General features: G+C 33.6%; 1 protein-coding gene and 1 long non-coding RNA gene across 2 annotated transcripts; one reads left to right on the top strand and one right to left on the bottom strand.

The window, feature by feature from the left end:
* The first annotated feature begins 367 nt into the window (after positions 1-367).
* On the top strand, positions 368-1301 carry LOC142609734 (uncharacterized). Its single transcript, XR_012839663.1, has 3 exons — positions 368-436; positions 660-744; positions 979-1301. It is a non-coding gene; the product is annotated as an uncharacterized LOC142609734 (long non-coding RNA).
* A 10220-nt stretch (positions 1302-11521) lies between these two features.
* On the bottom strand, positions 11522-25086 carry LOC142610153 (uncharacterized). Its single transcript, XM_075781891.1, has 12 exons — positions 24835-25086; positions 21173-21378; positions 20544-21075; positions 19232-20330; positions 18825-19103; positions 18423-18717; positions 16312-18209; positions 15701-16223; positions 15106-15435; positions 13453-14127; positions 13105-13230; positions 11522-13014 (listed from the first exon to the last, which is right to left on the bottom strand). Exons 3-9 carry the CDS (start codon positions 21059-21061, stop codon positions 15149-15151), a joined length of 4899 nt encoding a protein of 1632 aa, XP_075638006.1. The 5' UTR covers positions 21062-21075; positions 21173-21378; positions 24835-25086; the 3' UTR covers positions 11522-13014; positions 13105-13230; positions 13453-14127; positions 15106-15148.
* Positions 25087-25154: the final 68 nt, after the last annotated feature.

Here is a 25154-nt window from a genome sequence, read left to right as displayed (position 1 = left end):
ACAAAACCGGAAGATAGTGTAAAAAAAAATGGATATTTTAGAGGAACCAAGTTAGGAAAATGCGGATCATGGTTACATGAATAGTAGTAAATAAGGATCTTTAAGATTAATAAATTGAGCAGTCTAATACATTTGAAATAAAACAGACATTGAATGTAGGCACTTACTGAAAGAGATTATCACAATAGCTAGTTAATTGCATATAAAATATGCAGAGAATTGTAAACCTCAATTGTCTTTCCTTCATACTTTGCCTTAGTCTCAGCCTTTGCTCTTGCTTTATTTGTAATATTAGTTGTAGAAGCAGCACCTTTTAGAAACTTTGTTCTTATGGAAGCCGTAAAATTAGCGGCATACTTTTTCCTCACAGGGATCCGATGCTTTTTCACAATCTGGTCTCTATTCCAATCACCAAGACATTGGACCACGCTATTCTGTGAGTTATTCCTATTATTCCTTTTTCTTTTCCCCTTTTAGAATCCCATAACTACATTATGATCTGTCTTGTCCTTTAATCAAGTTCCACTTTTATTTCATTTCTTCCGTAAAAAACCATTAATTTATTTAAAATTTAAAATATCTATAGAATTAAAAGGTTAAAAAGTATTTATTATTCCACTAGTCAAAAAAAGAAAAAAAGCTATTGACATTAATCGCAGGGAGTTTTGTTGGGACTGTCAAACACGGCCGGAGTGCTTGCTGGTGTGTTTGGTACAGCTGCAACCGGTTACATACTTCAACGAGGTAAACAAACCATACATCCACTACAAGAGAAAAAGTATGAAGTTCTGCTGTACTGGTGCCATTTCCATCAGGATTTTCATCATTTGTGAGGTCCACATGGTCCCAAAGGGGCAGTCTTGATGACAGTGGTGCTAGTACAGAAGGAGCAAAGGAAACAATTTGCCACCTGAAATTTGCTTTTCTTATGAAATTTTTGTTTCAGTCCCCAATTATTTCCAACTCTTTTTTCTGTAGGTTCTTGGGATGATGTATGCAAGGTGGCTGTTGTGTTGTACATCATAGGCACGCTGGTCTGGAACTTGTTTTCAACTGGAGAAAAAATTCTTGAATAGAAAAAAGTGAGAATGGCAAGGAAAGATGCAATGGGCATAACTACTGAGATCGATCAAATTATAAAGAGATGGAAGAAATATAAAAACCCAAGCATTAGCAACACATGCAAGGGCAAAACCCTGCTGGGCAATCGAAGCTTAAGATGCTTCCATTCAAGTTTTTATACCAAATTGTGAGGCCCTTAATTTGCTCCAACATCTTTTGGTTTTGACTTCGAAACCCTTTTTACAGGTTCCATTTTCTTCCATTTAATTTACATGGTATAAAGCAAAGAATTTACGGGTAATTTGCACCCACAAACCAAGTACATTTCATTAAAGGGGACCTACTATAACGACTCAAAATCTTCGTGGATGAATCTACATCGTTCTTATTGTATGCCTCCAAAGAACAGCAATATTATCTCTACTTTCTATTTTGTTAGAGATCTGAGACATTTTAGTTTCCTTTGCATTCATAGTGCTGCCTCCTTTTAGTAGTTTCTTACTTTCTTTGCATATATAAGGCTAGAAATTGTGTCAAATTCCTATTTGGATTTGATTTTTGTTATTGGGTTTTCTTGGTGTGGAAGGAAAGTTTTTTTTTTCTTGGTATGGAAGGAAAATTCGTTTTTGAATAAGAATTGGAGCTTCAGAAGTAGGTGTTGTTGCAAAGTTTTACAAATAGGTATTGTTGCAAAGGATTGGTGGTTTTGGTCCAAGGGTCCCCCCATATAAGAAAAGAGAAGGTTCTTACAAGAAAAGAGAAGATTAACAGAGAATATGGATTGGATTTTTCCTAAGAATAGATTTAATGTTTGTTTATTTTTGTGTGAGAGTTATCGTTTAAAATTTGGGGTTATTTTCATTTTGGCATGTCATGTTTGATTTTGTTTTCATATTGGTCCTATAGCCCCTTTTTGTTAGGAAATTGATCATTAAATGCAAGATAAGAGTAGGCTATTAAGACACACTACTCATTTAAGTCCATATCTATTAAAAATTTGACTAAGTATTGTCAATTAAGATACGTTACTCATTTAACAGAATCATTTCACTTCTTACTTCAATTATCTTCTATGACAGGTGATTTTTCTTACATGGATTTTTATATTCACATCATTTTAGGCAAAAGGAATTGTGTGACAAAGAAGATTGCAAGATATGTGATAATCTTGATGTGGATCAGCCATGCATATGTTAGTTTTATCTTTAAAATCGCTTTTTGCATTCTAGATGTTTCTTTCGATGCTTTTTTTTAAAGATGAATTAGAAATATATTTATAAACTACTAAAAACTAAAAAACAATGTACAGTTACTATCTCAACTCACAGACTAAAAGAACTCCTAGTCCTAGTAAAGAGCAGCTATACAATTGCATGTCACAGTAAAGGACAAAAAACACACATAAGGAAGAGGTAGCCTTTGTAAAACCACCCTACCTGCAACCAAAATCTAAACAAACCCCATTTAAGAAATGCACTGCAAAATCTTCAAGCTGAAACTCCAAGTATTGCAATGACTCTGTTCGAGAGAGAGCCTTCATATTTCAAAATGCCTTTTCCAAGGATAATTGCATTTCTCCGATGCCAAATATCATAGATTGATCCTAAAGCTAGCTTACACACCACAGCTTGGAGAGATTTTCCCCTACACTTCTCCACTCTCCATTATGTGATGTCTTCCCATACAAACCCAGGAGCCTGGAGATGGCAGCACCTCATTAACTCTTTCCTAAATAAAGAGCACTAAAAAATGTTCACTAAAAATCAAATGGACGTAAAGATTCGAGCTGCATGATTAAAACACTCCAGAAATTGAGGCCAACAAAGCTCAAGTATCAAATGGCATGATACGCCTAAGAAATGGCGGCCAACCCAAATTAATACTCGAGTTTCACAGACTCGGATACTGTGTTAACAGTACCCAAGTACGTGAAACTCGAGTATCAAATGGCATTATGCACTCACTATATGGAGGCCAATCCAGATTGGTACCCGAGTTTAGTGGACTCGGGTACCACATTATACAGTACTCGAGTCCACCAAACTCAAGTACCAAGTGGCATTTTTTTAATAGAGATTCCATGCTGGCATGCCACGGTGGAAGTATAAAATCTAGTACTCGAGTTTCATGAGCTCGAGTACTGGAAAAAGTGGTATTTCCCCAATTATTTTCGAAATAGTGTTTTTTGCTAAATTTTTTTTAAAAAGATGGTATTGGGCCGATTTGGCCCATAAGCCGTAGCAAAAGTTCCTAGGGAGGAGTGAAAGTTACTGTGTTTTGTTTTCTGTGACAGCCATGGAGTTCGTTTCATGTTGCTTTTTGACCAAAATGAAAATAGTTCTTTTTCATTTTAAAGTAAAACTTCAACCATTTTTACCAGGGCAAAATCTGTTAGAATACATAGTGTATCTTTAGATTATACAAAACGAATTTTTTTAGGTAGTCATTAAAAATCTTAAATTATATAAAATTTGATAAAAATATAATTTAAATATATCAACATCACAAAAAAAATACAAATACAAATACAAATACATGAAGTTTTACAATTTTTTTATAAACAAAATTAAAAAGTAAAAAATGACTGATAAAAAATTAAGTGAGAATTGAAAATGTTAAGATAAAAGTAATAACGGGAGAAAAAGTCTAAAATAATGATGGAGAAAAGAAAAACAGATAAAGTAAAAGAGAGCAATGAATGATCATGCTGTGATTGTAAGTCAAGCTTTTGAAGAGCATAGCTCCTAGCATCACCAAGGAAAACTCACGACCACAATCTCTTTTTTGGTATCCAGGAAAATAAAATCAGAGATTATTTAATTATTTTTTATAAAATGAGTTAAACGAGTTATGAATCTGAATGATTAGAAATTTTTTTTTTTTTTTTTGAATGAGCATTTGTTGGATATCTTGTTTAGTAGTTGTTGTTTGGACTAATGTTGTTTTTTTTTTTTTTTTTGTGTGTGGCTATTTTTTTAATGTTATTTTGGCTCATTTTTATTGTTATTTGAATTTTTATTTATTTATTTATTTTGTTGAAGTTAAAGACTATGTTTGAGAGACCAAGATTATTTTTATGAGTAGCTAGAGACACAAAAAAATTTCACAACAATTCCAATATAATAGCATACAAAAAAAATTTAAATTAGAGATAATAAAAAAAATTTTAAAAAAAAAAGCACATGTGTGAGTTGGTATGCTAATATTGGAATGTTATGAAATTTTTATGAGATTTTATTGTTTTCCTAGCATTATTCTTATTTTTATTAAACCCAAATTCTTGAACATTCTTCTAAGTCTACTTCTAACACCTTCTGTCTCAAGCCCAACTGGTAGATCTTTTGGAGCTTGAAGGATTCAAGGTGTTATATTTTTCAATTTGAGTTACCTACTTTTCAAACGCAACAGATTTTCTATTCTCTCTCTATTATATTTAAGCCTTCATTATTTAGTCTTTAATGATTTTTTTCTTTACAATGGTCATATTTTTTAAACAGCCATATATTTCTAACAATCGTATTTTCCAACAATTATATTCTTTCAATATAAATAGCATAATTTCCTCTCTAATTTTCATTTTACTCTAACGCAATAACAGTCTCCCTCAAAAAAAAAGAAAAAAAGAAAAAAAAGCTTTTATTATGTCATTTATAGGTAGCCCAAATCTTGAAGTTGGTAACTTTTTATCTTTGGGTATGAAAATAGATGTCCATGGAAGAGTTCAAACAGTTCAACATTTGGACTCATGAAAATTTGAGATTATATTTTCTATGAAATTTCAAGTCAACCAAATCTATATATATGTATATATATATATATATATATATATATATATAAGCTGAGACGTAGAATTTAATGTTGCTGTACTCCTATTGAGCCACCTCATCAGCCATGTCATACTTTTTTTTTAATTCCTTTATGATTTTTCTATGTAATTTTATATAAAATAATTAAATATAGTTAATAGACGAACCTGTTAATGCACTCCATTACTATTCAACATGTTACTATTCATTTGTTTTAAATGCATATATTTGACAATTCAACTACCCAAATTGATTTTAACTTTTCATTTTCTTCTTTCTAATTTCAAGTAATTGTTAAAATTGAATAATTCATTATCATTTTAGTGGATATATGCACATGTTTACTATTTATTAGATGCAAATGTTTGACCATATTCAACTATCCAAATTGATTTCAACTTTTCATTTTCTCCTCTCTAATTTCAAGTGATTGTTAAAATTGAATATTTAAACTTTTCATCTTCCTATTCTAAAAATTTTTAAAAAAAAAAAGAAAAAAAAAACTCTTCTTCTCTTTTTCCAGCCTTTCTCCTTCCTCTTTGCCTCTTTATCTCCCTACTATTCTTTACTTTACCATTAAACTTCTTTCATCATTTCCTCTTTCTTATATTTTAACTCGTTTTCTCCCTATCTTATGTATAAATTTGATATCATTTATTCCATTCAATCCATATTTTTTTCCACACAAAAACTGTGAGTACTCTCTCTCTCTCTCTCGCTTGATTTTTTTTTATTTCTTATAGCTCTAATTTAGGTTGATGGTTTTTTTATTTAATTTTTTTGTGTTGTATTTTTTAAATTTCCCATCATAGATCACTCCTATAGTTTTGGTTGAATTTTAGCTTGGGTTAATACGTAGTTTTTTTTAAATAGAAATTTGAGTGTATATCAAAACAAAATATACATGGCTACAAATTTGAATTTGCCTACCAATGGACTTCTACTGAACGGAGATGTATTCACAATGTTTTTAGCTTCATATATTTCTTTGATATTGTGAATTTGAGAAATAGGAAAGAGTAGGCAAAGGATGTATGATCTTTCATAATCCCCTATGTCTTGAAGAAAGTGGAGGGCCTATTAGTCTCCCTTCTATTGGAATTTTGTATAGAAAGCCTTTTGATATAAGTTTCTTGACTTTTTGTTATTTTGTAATCACTCTATAGTCTATATTGTGACAAAAAATGAATAAAGTTTTTTTATTCGTAGAGTATCAAAAAAGTCAAAAAATATTCAGTGTATAAATTTTGTATTGTTACATCTCATGTGTTTGGTAAAATTCCTTTTAGAAATCTTATGTGTTTTTCTCAAATCTATTAGTGATTTTTATTTTGGTCATTTTATGACAAATAATTAGCATTTCCAGTCCACCATCAAATTTTTAGTTAATCTGAACTTTCTTGGTAAGTTTTTACTTTGCTCAGTTGATCATCTTTATTGAAAATGCCAAAAAGAAAATAAGATAAAATATAATTTACTTTATAGCATCATTATGCTATTAATGTTTCTATGTATAGATACTTAAGGAACTTTTTCTTTTTGCATTTTATTTTATTTATCTTTCTACTTTATGATATATGATTGGTGTAAATGCATTTTTAGTCCCTACATTTTGGCTTTTTTCATTTTAGTCCCTACATTTTAATTTTACCACTTTTAGTCCTTAAATCAATTAATGTGTGTTATTTTGGTCATTTCTGCTAGCCCACTAACGGAAATTGATTAGGTGGCAAACTGAGTGCATTGCTGGCACATTAAATGCTGACGTGGCCAATTAAAAAATGATAAAAAAATTTTAATTAGCATTTAAAAAAATGTCATGTCAGCTTCTAAATATAAAAAAATAATAATCAATTTTAATGAAATTAAAAAAGAAAATAAATTAAAAAAAATAAAATACATCAATTCAAATCTAATTCATTTTGAACAAGAACACACAAGAATACAATTACAGATTTAAACATCAACACAAGAACATAAAGCACAAACCCAGAACCAAACACAAAAAACATAAATTCAAATTTAAACATTAACACAAGATCACAAACACAAAGAACACAATAACAAACATAAATCATTTACTCTCAAACTTCCTCTGCTTACTCTCAACAATCAATGTTGCCATCAAATCACCACAATTACACAACCCACCCAAACCTAGACTACACCTTCGCCATTTCCTCCCTCAAATCCCAAGCTCACTCCCTCAACCTCCAAACACAAACTCTCCATTTCACTCCAAAGAAAAACAAATCCATTCTCCTCCTCTCCTGGCTTGGCTCCAAGTTCCAACCCTTCCCTCCCTTCTCTCCTCTTCAACTCCCACGTCATCTTCGTCCCTGCCTAGCCATCCAAATGGTCCCACCTTCCTTTCTCTACCATCCGATCTTCTAATGGTCGCATCTACGCCAGTGGAGCTCAAGAAGACAAGTCCATCACCACCCAATCCCTCTCTCCTATTTGATTCAAATTCGGATCATACCAGTACCAAATCCAAATCTCATGCCTCAAAAACCCACCTTGACTTCGACTTTGACTTCATGGTTGTTGTCGCCGCCACTACTATCACCGAGAATCATTTGCTGGTGTTGGTAGTGAGGGTGGGCGTGAGTGTGAGGGTGAGGTTGAGGAGCGTGGTGAGGTGGCAAGACACCATCATGTGGGTTTCTAGGTAGATCCGAAACCCCTCTCCCCTCACTTTCTCATCTCACTCTCTCTTTATCTGGGTTGAGTCTGCTGTATTTCTTTTGGATTTTTGATAAATTTGAAAAGGGATAATATGGGTTTGTGAAAGGAAATTTTTTAGATCTAGGTGGCGGTGGTTAGCTGGGCTCACAGGTGGTGGGTAGATCTGGATTTTTTGGCCATTGGTGGGGTTTGAAGGTGGTGGATCAGTGGAGGATTTTCTTGGTCTATTATTTTGTTTGGTTGAGTTTTGATGTTTGGCGTTTGGTTGGTTGGGTCCGATAGAGATGTTTTAGTGTTTTGGTTGAGATGTGTTTTGGTATTTTTGTGATTGTTGACTTTTGGTCTCATTTGAAGATTGTTGTGTGTTTTACATGTCTGGTTGCTACAAGAAGAGAAAAAAAAATATTGATTTTTATAATTTCCTGGGCAACGAGTTATTTGAGGAAGAACATGAACCATTCTGGGAAAGTGAGGAAGAACATGAACAATTATGGGAAGAACACAAAGAACATAACAAAGGCATGATCTTCCAACAAAATAATAAAAAGAAAAAATAATGAAAAGAATGGGAGGCGGAGAAACTGAGAAATATCTAGGGAAGAAGAAGAAAATAAAGAAGAGATCTGGGTTACACACGGCCATTTCTTTTGTTAGGTACTATTTGATATTTGACTATTTGGCTGCCGAGAAAACAAAAAGAGAAACTTTTAGATCTGGGTTGGTGTTTTTGGTGTTCTTGTTCAAGAAACTTTTAGATCTTAATTCATGTGAATTTTGGTTTTTAATTCTGTTTTTATTTTTTTTATTTAGTTAAAATTAATAAATTAATTTTTTAAATTTATATGTTTATGTGTCATGGGTGATGTAGATTTTTAATAATATTTAAGTCTTCCATCAGCCACCTCAGATATTTTTGTCTGTTGACTGATGGAAAGGATCAAAATAACACGCGTTAATTGATTTAGGAACTAAAAATGGTAAAATTAAAATGTAGGGACTAAAATGAAAAGAAAAAAAAGCTAAAATGTAGGGACTAAATGTGCATTTACGCCTATATGATTTATTGATAATGATCTATTGCATAGTTATTTTTATTTACTTTTTCACTTAGTGTCAATTGTGAGGAAGAAAGAGACGTGGATCTATGTTTTGGAGAAAAATATATCTATAAGAGTTAAATTGCAAACATCTGTATAGTAATGAACAAAGTATACATAGTTACTGGTCTAATAGTTCTCACACTATCAATTTTTTTAAAAATAAAATAAAATATATTGCATTGTGTTTTCATACATATCTTACTATATATAATACCTGACTACAAAATATATTTTGTTACACTACAAAAAACTTCTAATTTAAAACAGAAGTTCAAATAACACATTGAATTTTTAAAAACACACGATCTAATATATTAATTCAATAATTATCCAATAAAAAATAATCATATTATATTTTTCCATGCATCGCGCGGATTTGCAACTAGTTTAATAATAAGAATGAAACAATAGTTCAACTATGAAGAACAAAGAAGAAAGCAAATATTAGCAAACCACTACAGGTTGTGGCTTGATGGTAAGAATTCTCGTATTGCTTCACATAATACTTGGTAGTAGTTGAGCGGTTCGAGTAGTGACGCTTTGACAACTCTGTTATGCCCACAATAATAGCTTTATCAAGGCCCCGATGATATATATGGTATTACCCATTGCCGTCACGTAGCATGAGATCGATAGTAAAACTGGAGAAAGTTTTTTATTTTTATTTTTAAATGTCAAACTTTAAAAGTGTCATTGATTTTCTTACAACCTACTTTGGGTTTTTGTATAGTGGTGGTTCAATTGAGCACCATCTCAAATGCTATATGTAAGTAAAATGTGAGGGTAATTTTTTTGGTATCAGTTGGAGGATTGTAATTCAAAAACAATATAAAATATGGGTTTAAAAAAGTAATTTACCCAAAAAAAAAAAGTTTGCTATTTTCAAAGATCTGGCTAGCGTGTCAGGTATCCAAACTTCCACTTCCCTTATGCAACTCAGAAGAATAAAAACCCACTTTAGTTAGGAGATGTCAAACGCCGTCGTTTATAGGGCAAAAGATATATATATATATATATATATATATATATATATATATATATATATATATATATAAGAGGAATTTTGAAATTTCAAGAAACAAAAGAAAGAAGAAGTGACCCTTGAGAATGAGACGAGGAGCTATGATGGTTTTGGTTTTCTCCGAATCAAACTCCCTCAATCCCAGTCCTTCAAAATTGCCGTGTTCTCCATTTTTACTTCAACAAGCTCTACTCTGACTCAGTGAAGTGAAAAATGGTGGCAATTGCCAATTAGACAGAAGCTTTTTTTATTGTTGGTATTTCTTTAGAGACAGCAAAAATATATAATTTGGTGTTTAAAATATGATTAAGGTTTTTTATTTTAATTTGAAATATTTAATTTTCATTCCCTATAAAATTGGAAAAAGTGGGCATATCAATAATAAGTTGTTTTGGGAGAAATGTGGTATCTAAAGAAGGAATGTGGTTTCAGAGAAGAGACACTAGTACTGTACTGTGTGTAGAAAATGGTTTTGAGAAATGAGAAGTATTTGAGGATTATTAAATCTCCCAAAAGATGGACATGAGAAACAGATTCAATTTGCATTAGAGTAAGGAATTGGTGGAGTGATCTCTGCTTTAGGCAGGAACAGATACCATAGTGAACCCCAGTAGAGCTTGAGATGGTTCACTGTTCAAGGTTGTTGTGTCGATTGGCATGAGAATGTTACCTAGACACCCTGAAGATATTTATTTATATTGCATTTCTTGAATGGGAAATGGAAATCTAGAAGCAACAATAGGCATAAGCAACTAGTTTGCAATAAGGTTTTTCATAGTATTTGGAGGAATTTAAATTGTTTCTGGGTTTGGAAAGAATTAATGAAGTGCTGCTTAATTAATTCCCAAGAATTTGTGTGGGAAGACATCATTGTATGAGAAAATCAGTGGATGTGGAAATCTCTAAGGGTTGTGGTATGTAAGTTGGCCTCAGGTGCTGTGTGTAGCCATGTATGGCACCAAAGGAAGGCCATTCTCCATTGCCAAGGGATAAGAATTGAGGAGGGATTATGCAGTCCTTAGAGCGAGAGCTTAAACCAAGGGTGGATACCTAAGAAGCACAAGTGCGTTTCAGGACTCGGGTGCAGGTACGGGTGCGGGTACGGGTGCGGCAATTAAAAAATTATTAAAAATATTTTTATTTATATTTTTTAAATATTTTTACTATTAAAATATTCTTAAAAAACACATTACTATGACCTTGGTTCACAAAACAAAGAAAGAAGAAGGCAAGAAACACAAACAAAACACCAAAAAAAAAACACAAAAACACAAAAGAAGCAACAAATATTCAAAATAAAATTGAGGAATGACAAATTTATGATGTTTGGACCTCATTCAAAGCCGATTTCACCTATTCCGGCATGATTCAAGGCCGATTTCAGCCTTTTTTAGCTGTTTCGGTCAGTTTTGACTGCCAGCCAATATGATCTGATTTGGCCGATACAACACAAGTCTGGCCAAATTGGCCCAATTCAGCATGAATCGAAGCCGAGTCGGTGCAAATCCCAAAAAAAAAAAAAAAAAAAAACTTAGACGCAGCACTGACGTGCGGGCAGCGGCGTCGGTGCCCGCACCCCGCATTGGACTCCGTTGCAGCACCCTCCCAGCCGCGTCAGTGCTTCCTAGGTGGAGACTAGAAGTAAGCCATGTGTAGTAAACAGGAGATTAATTTAGCTCTATCCTTGGAGAGCACCCTGCACAGCTAATTTGGTGTGCAAATCACGGTCCAAAATCAACATCTGAACCGAGCGAGGTTTCTTTTTGAAATTTCTCAATATAAATCAGAGAGCCAAATGCCAGGAAGGGGGAAAAATAATAACATTATATATGTTGCGATTGTTGGATAAAAAGACAAACAATAATTATATTAATATAACAAACCGTTACATTGGAAAGATAAATATCAATATGTAATTATGTATTTTTCTTAAAATAAAAGCGGCAGGATTTGTATTGCGTTTCACAAAATTATCAAGTAGCCAAATCTTAGTGGCGCAATTTTTACATCCAAGATCTGCTAAAACTAGAGGAGAATTATTACAGCTTTTGTCCACAAAATTAAACTCGCAGCATCTGAAATTAGATATTGCTAGTTTCACTTTGTTGAACAGAGCATTTCAGGTCACTTATTTTTGGGGGAATCCATGTTAAAAGCAGCAATGGACAATTGGCAATACTTAAGTGGCTCTCAAGTTGAACCTCCTGAATTCCCTGCTGGTTAAACAATTGTAGGGCATGCCAGAATCCTGCAAAATGAGCCTCCAGACAGCATTGGCCACAATCACCTCAACCTTTACTGCAACAAAATTCACATTGAGATCTCTAATCACTGCAACATTTACCTTGGAGTAAGGTAACCGAGGGGGCTTCCATATTAGGAGATGTACTTTCTGCAGTATCTCAGACGAAAATTTTGCAGCCGAGTGTTCATGCTCCTTACCTATATATACCAAAGTAGTTGGCTGTATTCCTGGTTCCCCAAATCTCTCCATTTCTGTGCAGCCATAATTGCCATGGGAGAGTGGGAAATAGTTTCAGTGAGAATGTATTCATATGGTGCAGCATCCAGGAGAATAGATCAATCCAGTTCTGATAAGGCTGGTGGGGGATAAAGTTTATGCATTCAACTAATTGCCATACCTTCTTGGTGTCTGGGCAAGACCACAAAGCATGTAAACTGGTTTCAGGAACTTCATTACACTGCTCACAAGTTACTGAAGAGATGATGCATTTGGAAAATAGATAAGGCTTTGTTGGCAGGACAAACTGAAGAGTACGCCATGAAAAACTTTAATCTTGTTAGGAACCTGAGCCTTCCACAGTGCCTGCCACATAATTGTTGAGCTGTGATTGTTTGAAGCCTCTCCTAAACCTGCCATTGCCTCGTGGTCCGACAAATCATATGCACCCCAAACTGAAAAATCTCCAATTTCTGCACCCAACCAAAATATACTGTAATCAAAATGCTGAGTATTTCACGGAATGCTTTGAATGACAGCAGCTACTTGTGACATGAACAACCTGTCCAGAACAATCTTTCTGCGAGTCTTTGTATTATCATCCAGCAAGTCACACACATAGTTTGCTGCAGATTGAGGATTTTTTAGTAAAATCACCCTAGATGTATTCGGTGTCGGCAGCTGCCTATCTTCCCAGATGTTAACCTGTCTTCCATCCCTATCTTCCAACAGTAGCTCAACTGTGCAACCTTTCAAGCTTCCATTATACTTCTCCAACCAAATGAGGCTTTGGATGGTAACTTTGCGTTAACAAAAAGAGGTAGATGGGAAGGATTTATGTCTGTATGTCATTAGAAGTTTAACAGAACATCACATCTGCAGGACACCCAAAAAAAAAGAAGATTTAATCAATAATAAGAGCAATTGACAGTTAATTTAAAAGCTTGACCATTTAGAATACTTGACCACTTTTGCAAGAGCCCAAGGTGAGTGTGAGAGGAGAATAGCTACTTGGCTAATACTTCGAAGGTGATGCTCTTGTAACTATCCACGGTGGCAAAGGCTTCAAGCTTCTCAGATGTTTGATCCCATCTTACCATTAATTAAATAAAAGTTCACCAACAAGACATGAAGAAAAATTTGTGTTATTCCCACGTGATAAAAAAAACAACTTAGGGGGAAAAAAAAGTGATGCGGAGTGCATGATATTAAATTTTGAGTTTGGGTCAATTTGGATGTGATTGCCAAAAGCTGCCACTAAGGTACAAGTACCACAATATTTTGAAGTTTGTAGAAAGAAAAATGATGACTTACAGGTCATTTTCACTAAATTCTTGAAAATCAGCAATTAATCCTTCAAGTTTAAATCCTCTTTGGCTGTGGATCCTCATTATAGTAGCACTCTCCACTAGCTCCAGCCCTGTCATCCTCATCATGGCTTCACTTAATTCTGATTCTGCAGCTGAATCATCAAGATAATGATGTAGAACACCCAGGACCTCATAAATTGTACTGCTGTTGCTGCTGCACTGTGCCATAGTTTGATTGGGATCTTCCATGTCTTGCCAGTATACTAAGCAGATCCCAATTTTCTCCACTTCCAAGTTCCAGCTATCTATTTTAATATTAAGTTCACAAAATCCATTAGCATCAATTTGGTTTTAACTAAACATTCTTCCCCCATTGGAGCTGAAATGGCAAGACACATAGCAATTGGAAAAATAGGGCAGCCAAAGGTGATGTGATTCAATGAAACCATATTTTATCGTAAAAATAGAGAAAGCAGAAAGGAGAGTAGAGGAAGAGGAATGGAAATATGCTAAGAGAACAATTGAGGATTTGATGAGGCTGTGTGAAATGTACCAATAGAACTTTTTGGGAAGGTGGTTTAGATGGCTGCTTCTACAAAATCATGGGTCGCCCTAGGCTGATCAAGTTACTCATTGCTCTTGAAGATACAGATACTATCAAGTGGCTTGATTTCTTCTGCTGCTATCACAACTTCAAGATGTTAAAAAATGTAGTAACTTATCGCTAAAGGTTCTCTTGTATTTTGTCACTAGCAGAGAAGCATGAATTGACCAACAGCCCAACAGAATCTATTATCTATTACCATATATAATAGCAGAAGCATAATCCTCAATTTCCTCCCATTAAGCCATCTGGCATATCTTGAGTAGCCGTACAATCTCAAACTAATGTAATTATTCAGTCCCAAACACAACATCTATAACAACTGCTCCAAGACACCACCACCGCGCACCCTTGGTGCATGGTGTAGCAATATAATAGTAGGTCAGGTGATATAGAAAGAGAAAAGACAATTACGCATGGAACACAGATTTATGTGGTTCGGCCTTAGGCCTACATCCACAGACAATGTCTAACAAAATATTTCACCAAGAAAATAGGAAATTACAAAATAGAAGAAAAGCATTGGGCAAGTGAATAAACTCTATAAAACCAATTGAACAAAGCCCCACACACAGCAAAAAGGAACCCCCCCCCCCCCCCCCTTGGCTTATTCTTCTACATCGCTCTCATAACTATCCCTCTTACCACTTCAATAGGCTTCAAGTTTCTTGGATCCCCTCCTTCCATTATATGAAAGTGCCCCAACAAGTTAAGAAGAAAAAAAAAATTATTATTCAAACCTGATGAAAAAACTTCAAAATAAATAAATAAAAGTGATATGGAATGATTCTAATTTTTGAGTTTAGGTGATTGGGATGTGAGTGCCAAACAATACTTTGAACTTTCTTTTTTCCCTCTCTCAATGCTTGCTTAAAAATCAAAAAAGAAAAACTCCAATTTATACCTATGACAAATTAAATTTTTTTATCATGCCAATTTAAACCTGAGAAACTAAACCCACAATTTCATTTCATTGGATTCCCCTCTCCATAAAATAATAGAGAACATCAAGACTTCTATATTGTAATAGCAAGAAGAAAGATGATGACTTACAGGCGAAGAAGTCGAATCTTCCTTATACTAAATTCTTTTAGAATCAGCCATACATCCTCCAAGTCTTTGGATTTGGTTCATCACTAGAGTAGCCTTCTCCACTAGGTCCAGCCCCATCTTGCTCATCACGGCTTCGTTTATTTCTGCTACCTTCTGCGGCTGAATGGTAAAGATCATGGCGGCAGAGATCACCCAGATTCTCATAGAGTGTCCTGCTGTTGATGCTCAACTCTGTTATAGTTTGATTGGGATCTTCAATGTCTTGGTAACAATCACTCTTCCCTCTGTGAATGGAGTCAAGCTTCTTGGACGTTTGATCCTCTCCTTCCACTAAATAAAAGTTCACCAACAAGACAAAAAGAAAAATCCGTATTATTCCAACCTGATTAAAAAAATAAACCTAAAAATAGAAACGTGCTATGGTATTATTTTAATTTTTGAGTTTGGGCTTATTTTTCTGCGAGTGTTACTAGATAATGCCAAGGTACTTTGAAGTTAACATTTGAAAATAAAAATGATAGTACTCGTCCCAAAAAAAAAAAAAAAAAAAACGATGATGTCTTGTAAAGTAGTAAGAAGAAAGATGATCACTTACTGGCAAAGAAGTTAAAAATTTCTGATTCTGGCTGATCCTCAGAATCAGCCAGATCCTCATACAGTATGCTGCTGTTGTTAATGCACTGTGCCATAGTTTGATTGGGATCTATGATGTCTTGCTTGTATACCAAATGAACCCCAATTTTCTCCACCCCCACTCTGTTAGCAAATAATTTCATCTCGAGTTGACTGAATCCATTAGCATCAGTGTGACTAAGTATTTTACACCAATCAGAGCCGAAATATTGAGAGGGCAAATAGAGCAGCCAAAGGTGAGGTGATTCAACTTTACCATATTTTGGCCATAAATATTGTACGAAATACGCAATTTGAAATTCATTGATATATAAATCAAATGTAAGTGGTAAGACTTCTGACCCATTGGGTACAAGAACAATACACAATGCAATTCCCATCAAGTCATCACACCCACGAAAAGACACTCCTATGTTACCACCCTGACATTCAAGGTAAAACCATTTCGGAATTTTACCTCCAGGAATAATAGTGTCTGGTAGTCCCTGAAATATACAAGGCATAATGTTAGGAACTTTTAGAGAGAGAGAGAGAGAGAGAGAGAGAGAGAGAGAGAGAGAGAGAGAGAGAGACCTGAAGCATGTTACTGCTGCTTTGAAAATAGTCAACCAATTTGAAGCAGTTGCAACACTGGAAATTTAAACGGGAGTGATCTGACCTAGAAGGATTAAATTGCAGTTCTGGCAATTTCTCCAGTGAGGTACAATTGTTTGCAATTATAGAATCAATAGTTGACGGAGCACTTTCCAATGATTGAAGACTCTTGCAACCCTCTAAATAGAGTCTTCGAAGATTAGAGAGTTGAGACATGCTTTCAGGAAGGGAAACAAAATTATTTCCACTTAGATCTAATTGTACTAAAGAGGACAAGCAGCCAATGTCATTGGGGATTGACAAAAGATTGCAGTCAATAAGACCCAGATTAGTTAAAGACTGCAGACCTGATAAGGAAGGAAATAACAAGCCCATTGGAACAGGATTTGTTGGTAGGGAATAATATAAAGATAAAGACAATAATGGGCTTCTTGGTAGGAAACTCCATAATTGGGCCATCGTCGCAGGAGTTACTGGCATAAAATAAAATTCAGATAACTTCCATTCACTGATATGTAAGTGTTTGAGATTTTTTAGGAGAACAATGGAAGAAGGAACCTCCTTTATGTCCGTCCAACACAAATCAAGCCACTTCAAACCTTTTAGATTTCCTATGTTCACAGGCAAGTTGTTAAATTTTATGCATCCACAAAGATCAAGATAATTAAGCAACTTCAAACTACAAATGGTGCTAGGAAGGCGCACAAGATTTATGCAAAATCTTAGAGTCAATGCAGTAAGTTTAGTCAAACATCCAATTGATGAAGGCATCTCTTCTATAGTTGTTTCACTCAAATCAAGCTTCCCTAGACCTTCGATTATCCATGGGTTCTCTGGCAAATTTTTAAATCTTGAGCATATGGAAAGATCAAGAGCACCATGGAACTTAAAACCACAAGTGGTGTTAGGAAGACGCACAAGATTTTTGCAATTGCTTATATTCAATGAAGTAAGGCTTGTCAAGCGTTCACTTGATGAAGGCAACTCTTTTATAGCTGTTCCACTCAAATCTAGCCTTTTTAAACCCTTGACATTTCCTAAATTCTCAGGCAAGTTGTCAAAATTTGAGCATCCAAAAAGATCTAGAGATTCAAGCGATTTCAAATTACAAATGGTGCTAGGAAGACACACAAAATGAAGGCAATCTCTTATATTCAATGAAGTGAGGCTTCGCAAGCGTCCAATTGATGAAGGCAATTCTATCATACCTGTTCCACTCAAATTTAGCCTTTTTAAACTTTTCACATTTCCTAGATTCTCAGGCAAGTTGTCAAAATTTGAGCATCTAGAAAGATCTAGAGATTCAAGTGATTTCAAACTACAAATGGTGCTAGGAAGACACACAAGATTTTTGCAACCGCTTATATTCAATGAAGTAAGGCTTGTCAAGCGTTCAATTGATGAAGGCAACTCTTTTATAGCTGTAAAACTCAAATCTAGCCCTTTTAAACCTTTGACATTTCCTAGATTCTCAGGCAAGTTGTCAAAATTTGAGCATTTAGAAAGATCTAGAGATTCAAGCGATTCCAAACTACAAATGGTGCTAGGAAGACACACAAGATTTTTGCAATTGCTTAGATTCAATGAAGTAAGGCCTGTCAAGCGTTCAACTGATGAAGGCAACTCTTTTATAGCTGTAAAACTCAAATCTAGCCCTTTTGAACCTTTGGCATTTCCTCGATTCTCAGGCAAGTTGTCAAAATTTGAGCATTTAGAAAGATCTAGAGATTCAAGCGATTTCAAACAACAAATGGTGCTAGGAAGACACACAAGATTTTTGCAATTGCTTATATTCAATGAAGTAAGGCCTGTCAAGCGTTCAATTGATGAAGGCAACCCTTTTATAGCTGTAAAACTCAAATCTAGCCTTTTTAAACCTTTGGCATTTCCTCGATTCTCAGGCAAGTTGTCAAAATTTGAGCATTTTGAAAGATTTAGAGATTCAAGCGATTCCAAACTATAAATGGTGCTAGGAAGACACACAAGATTTTTGCAATTTCTTATATTCAATGAAGTAAGGCCTGTCAAGCGTTCAATTGATGAAGACAACTCTTTTATAGCTGTAAAACTCAAATCTAGCCTTTTTAAACCTTTGACATTTCCTAGATTCTCAGGCAAGTTGTCAAAATTTAAGCATCCAGAAAGATCTAGAGATTCAAGCGATTCCAAACTACAAATGGTGCTAGGAAGACAAATTAGGTTTTTACAATCCATTAGGTCAAGACGAACAAGCTTTTTAAGAAATCCGATGGATGGGTGAAGCTCGCGTAATTCTACACAATAAACTAGAACTAATATCTCAAGATTTGGGACTGTAGTGAAATCTGGGGTTATGATCAGGTTAAAGGAAGAAGACAAGTCAATGAACTTCAATTGTTGAAAATGCTGTTAAAAAAAAAAAAAAAAAAGGGGTTAGAATGATTTGCTTCCTAGCGTATGTTTATTGTGATTTAAAAGCAAAGTTGGAAGAGGTTAATTAAGAACACACTTACCTTTATTCCTATCCAAAGTTGTTCTATTTCGTTGCCTCGCAAACGAAGCTGAACAAGCTCATCTAGCTGGGAACTTGATGGCAAAGATTTTGAAAGATAATCAGTCCAATCAAGAATTCTTAAATCACCAGGAAGATGTGTGGGGACATGGTCAATGAACTTAACTTTAAGAAATTTAAGATTGTACATCTTCAAAAAGGCATCAGGGTTCCAAGTTGCCCCTTGTTCTTTAAGAAAATAATCACCCCTAATATACATAGCTTGAATTGCTTTTGTTCCCTGATAATCAAAATTCAAGAAGGAATTGATAATTTGAAAAAAAATATTATTAGCATAACAATTCAAATTTCAAATTTTTTGAACATGAATGTAGGGAATGAATTCAATTTCTCTAAATAATCTCTTACCTTATTTTTTCTTAATACTTTGTCAATGTCCTCATAAACCCACAGTCTACTACGCTTTCCAGGATCATCAGGGCATTCTTGAAAAACTATGTTCTTACCCATTTCCTCAAGTAAATCATGCATCCACACTACATCGTGATCCATAATTTTCAAGAGAGATTTATCAACGAGTTGCGTCAATCCAATACCAGCATGAAGGCCAAGATTATCCAGTACTTGTACAACACGATTTTTCTTTTTATGATTAAAGAAGCATGCAATATGTAGGAATATTTCCTTCTCTATGTCATGAAGTCCATCAAAACTTATTTGAAGTACATGAAAAACTTCAGGATTAGGATATTCTTTGAGCCTCTCTAACACACTTTTCCATACAACAGTACTTTTTCCAAACACAAATGAACCCAAAACCTCAAGAGCTAAAGGAAGGCCTCCAGCATATTTCAAAAAATGATTAGACAACCCTATATAATCATCAGGGACATGGTCTTTTTTAAAAGCTTTCATGCAAAAAAGTTGAAGTGCATATTCATCATTCAATCCTTTAACTTCATATATTTCATCTACTCCATGTGTGTTCAACACCTGCATATCTCTTGTTGTTATGATAATTCTACTGCCCGGGCCAAACCAATCATTCTCCTTGGCTAACATGTTTAACATGTCTGGTTTATCTACATCATCTAGAACAAGAAGAATTCTTTTATGATGCAACGCCTTTTTGATCTTGAAAACTCCATCATACTTATCTTTTATTTTCAAATCCTTTTCCATCAAAATTTGATCAGTAATTTTTTGTTGTATTGGAACGAAACCATTTTTTTCAAAATTTTCCCTAACATCCTCAATAAAACTGCAAGCTTCAAAATCTTTAGAAACCATTTGATAAACAACCCAAGCAAGAGTTGTCTTACCCATTCCCCCCATCGCCCAAATCCCTATAAAGCGAACATCATTTGACCCTACATCTAAACGCGACTCCAATTCCACCACACGAGAGTCTATTCCTACTAAGCCCTTGGTAACTTCTGAGAATGCATCATTATTCAAGTTATGCCATATTAGCCTCACAATGCTTTTAATAACTTCTGAGAAAGGCCTGCAATAAAGAGAGATCATAGAAGATATTTGGTGTTCAATTCCGCTTACTGAAACAAAACCATGTAATGATGTAAATTGATAAGCTCAAGATAAAATTCAAAGAAATGCAAACATATCTAAATCTGCTAAGGTTCAAAATGAAGTCATATATATGAAATGGGTCATCAGAAAATTTAAAAAAAAATAAATATATCAATTAAAATTAAATTACCTATTCATTAAAGGCCATCCAACGAGATTGCCCACGTGAGTCAAAGCAGCTCTCCACATCTTCACCTTCTCTATATTCTCCTTGAAACGTTTTTCATGTTCAATAAAAGCCTGTGTAAAAGTTCCCAGTTGCTTCCGCACATCAGAGGGCTCCACGTCATAAAAAACTGGCAGAATTTTCATTCCTATGTGTTTCTCACAGTGAAAGATCTTTGCAAGTTCATCTAAGCACCAAGTCGAAGATGCATAGTTTTTTGAGAAAATGACAACAGCAAATCGCGATTCTTCTATTGCTCTTGAAAGCTCCAGCGAAATAGTTTTTCCTTTCTCAAGCTTTTCATCGTCCTTAAAGGCGTTAATGCCCTTCTGATTGAAAGCATCATATAGAAGGTCCGCCAATGAGTTGCGGGTGTCCTCACCTCTGAAACTGAGGAACACATCATACTTCCATCGGGCGGCAGAAGAAGAAGAGGAACTTGGGAAAGATGAGGAGTCCGGTTCCATGCCCATTAAAGCCATTAGAAAATATAGATCTGACATGCAAAATGTAAGGGAAAAAAGAAGAAGAAGATCAATTGGAATTAGTTTAGAATCGAAGAAAGAATAAAAAGAAACCACTTGATCCCCAACCTGAATTGCGTAGCTTTGAAAGAGATGGAATTGAATCTGAAATATGGAACTGATGAAAGAGGAGACTGAGGAGCGGACTGAAATTATTCTTTATTTTTCTGAGTACTTTCACTTCCTAGTGAGGAGCGAAAGTTCTTTTTCTGAGTACTTTCACTTCAAAAGTAGCGATGAAGTTTCCTAGTGCGTGAGCAGCGAAAGTTCTGCAACTACAAAGAAATTCTCTTTTTCATATTGTTTTTTCCACCAGGTTTGTAGTTTTTTCTTTTTAAGTAAAAAATTCAAGCACTAAGGAAGACAGGTCGACTTTCCAGTGACTAGCGAATTCCTGTTTATGTTTATATTTCTTCCCTTTTTCTTTTTTACAAGCTACAATGTAATAAATCCCAAAAGTTGAGTTCTATCAACTACTTGCTAATGTAAAGCCACAAATAATAACTAGCCTCATCACACGTGCTTCGCGCGTGCGATGAGGTTTTTTTTTTTTGTTAGTGGTACTATTTTGTAGAAAAAAAAAACTGTGTTTTTTATTTTATTTTATCTTCTCTATATATTGAGAGGATTCAAAAAGTTAGTTATTATGTTTTCAACTTTTAAAAATACTCCTAATTTAATTAACTTATTCTTATTCCTAAAAAATAAAAAATAAAATTAAAACTGTAAATCAACAAAAACTAATAACAAAAAAGTGAAAAAATAAAAATTGTCCACAATCCCCACTTTCTCCTAAAAAAAACCATCCCACCTTCTAAAAAAAACTACCCTACGGTTTTCTATTAAAAAACGCCTATCCCAAGTTCTGTAAAAAAATAAAACTACCCCACCTTCTTTAAAAAAACTCACCCACGGTTTCCTTAAAAAATTTAAAAAAAAAAAAAAACTGCCACATATCACATAAAAAAACAAAATAAATAATAAATAAATAAAAATTAATATATATCATTTTTATTTTGAAAAAGTAATTTAAAAGTAGATAAAGTAATTTAAAACTTAACAGGAGAGTGGTCCTGTTTTTTAAGCAATATTTTAGTGGGAGTTAGAATTGCAGTTTTACCGGATTGTCCTTTAGTTTTGTCTCTGCTTAAACGTAGAGGTGTAGGGGCATTTTTGAACTAAAAAATGTGAAATCCAAACAGGAGAAGCCCCTTAAATAATAGTATAGATGCTCTAACATGACAGTTAAAAATAGTAATATGATTTTTTTTAACAATATGGCTTTTTAATATCACTAATACTAATGATTTAATATGGTATTTAAAAAATTTTGCCATTTATTTTTTAAAAAAATGGCATTTATAAATAAAAATCATCCCGCCTGGAACTAGAGTCCTATGCAAATTTTTTTTTTTTAACTAAAGTTTATAAAAATCGATTTCAATGCAAAATCAGAAGGAAAAAAAAAAAAACCAAGAAAATTGAGTTTGAAAAACTCTAGTTCTATGTAACACACCTAGTTCCAAATTGCGCAGTTTTCTTTTAAGAGTTTATTTATGTATTTATTTATAAAAAAATAAATATTAAAGAAAAGTAAGAAAAATTGTGCAATTGCCTTTTAAGAACTGAGATTTAAAATTGTGATTTTTTCTTTTTTTTTATTCTTTTGATTTCCTACTGGACAATTTTTTTTTTTTCTGGGATGTGGCGTAACAGTGTTTTTTATTTTATTTTTTATTTTGTTTAACTAAAAATGATTTTTTTTTCTAGATATGATTTTTATTTTTTAATAAACTTGGATGAGTTTTTTTTGTTTTTTGTTATTTGTCACTCTTTTGTTTTAATTAAATATTATTTTTTAACATAAGTATACGAGTAAATTTAAATAAACTCATTTTTTTTATCTTTCCACTTTTTCACTCTCAACCAAAAGTAAATGTTAAAAATTAAAATTTTTCCTATTTTCTTACTTTTTCATCCTACCAAACCAATGGAGTACACGTTCTGGGAAAAGTTCATCATTTACTTTACCCAGTACCCATCTACAACAAGTACAATCTTCTTTATTTGATTATTTTAAATAAAGAATCTCATCTCAGCTGTTCTAAGTAATATCAAGTTTGAATTTATCTTTTTTTTGCAAGACAACGAAAACTGTGAAAGGTCACTTGAAATGTGGAAGTACAAAAAATAAATTAAAGATATGGAGTAAGCGTTCTAGGAAAGTTCATAGTTTACTTTACCCAATACCCATCTAAAACGAGTACAATCTCCCTTATAAGATTATTTTTAAATAAACAATCTCATCTCAGCTGTACTAAGTAATATCAAAGTTTAAATTTTTTTAATCATCAATCTCATAATTATATCCCTGTATAAGAAATTTATTTTTATACTCCTAAAATAAGTAATTTAAATAATTTATATATATATATATATTTAGTGCGTAATTCTGAAATAATTTTTCACCACACACCAGTACTGTACTAAAATATTTCATTCTTATAGCCAATTCGACAAAAACGGCCTAAACATAATTCAAAACTTTGGTTTATATTGCTATTTTGCTTTTTACGTTGCTTCCAAGTTAATAGCTTGTTTATATATTTATTAAAGAATTAATTATTAAAGTAAAGTAAAAAAATCATAAAATTGTCTTTTAAGAACTGAGATTTTTAAACTTAAAAAAAAAATCATTTTTAATTTTAACATTAGAACAAATGAATAATTTTTTGATGAACAAATGAATAATTTTAAACCTTTTAACTTCTCTCTCTTACATTAAAAAAGTGCAATTGCATAGTTCAGGTACATAAATATGCCTAGTAGTTATACGATGGCGTCTTCGCATAACTAAAATAATAAATAATGTTAGCTCAAAAAATCAAAAACATAAATATTGTTAGTTTTATGTATTAAAGTTTATTGTGCTTTTTTAGCCTCACTTTATTTTTAACAGATTTTTATTTTATTTTATGAGAATTTTATTTTTAATTGTGAAGAAGACAGAATTTGCAAGCATTGTTGAAAACGTAAAATTAAGATGGCTATTACAACTCTTAGGTCTAAAGTCTTAAAACTTTGATAGTGGGGATGTTGAGGCAATTCTACGTGTTCCCCCTAACTTGTTATCAGACAAATGAAGCTATATGTTGGTCACATTCCAACAATGAGTTCTACACAGTCAAATCTAGTTATTATGTGGCTAAGATCATCGCAATTAAAGAAAATTTAATTTAGAGCCCAACTGGGGCGTAAGCGTGGTCAAAGTCTCAAAGATTTGAAAGTTTACAGTGCTTGATTCTCAACACACCCATATCTCAATTTTCATAATTTACTTCTCAATTTTCAAATTCCTGTTTGGAACCCAAACTTGAACTCAGTTTTTGGTATGTAAAAAGCAAGTGGGGCCTATGTCAGAACGGCTACCCACGTTTCTTCTACGTACAAACCCAACCTGAAGATAAAAGAAGAATGCAAAGGTGAAGAAAATAAAAGCCTTGATCTCATAAAAATAAACCCAGTAAAGCCAAAAGATCTCAGTTTCAAAGGTTTGGTGTTGATATATGAAGTTCCGATCTCATATCATGACATAAACCCAGTAAATAGCACAAACATCATAAACCCACACATAAAAGTCCGAAAATCAGAGACAAAAAAGACTGTAACAACACATCAAACTCCACAAAATTTTAACAATAAATGAGACTGAGAGAATGAAGGAGACGCACCTGAGATTGGGGCTAGAACAGGTGGATCTGAAATTAGGGAAGAAGAAATGACTTGACCCCAACCCGATCACTTGCGTTGTGTTGAAAATGCGTCGAATCGGAGAGAGTAGAAATCCAATCTGAAATTTGCAAATGAAAAGAGAGAAAAGACCGAGGAGAGCTAGAATTTTAGAAGTAATGAAAGAAGACTGAAGTTTCAGTGCTCCTTCTAGGAAAAATTACAAGAAACGTCCACTGCTCTTTTTTATTACTATTATATATGTTTTCTCATTTCTGAGTAATTTCACTTCCTAGGGAGGAGCGAAAGTTGCTCCCTTTTT

Source organism: Castanea sativa, chromosome 9, assembly GCF_040712315.1.
Source record: "Castanea sativa cultivar Marrone di Chiusa Pesio chromosome 9, ASM4071231v1".
NCBI classification, from domain to species: Eukaryota; Viridiplantae; Streptophyta; class Magnoliopsida; order Fagales; family Fagaceae; genus Castanea; species Castanea sativa.
Note: the sequence above shows the minus strand (reverse complement) of the source record. Positions and strands in the feature narration are given on the sequence as shown.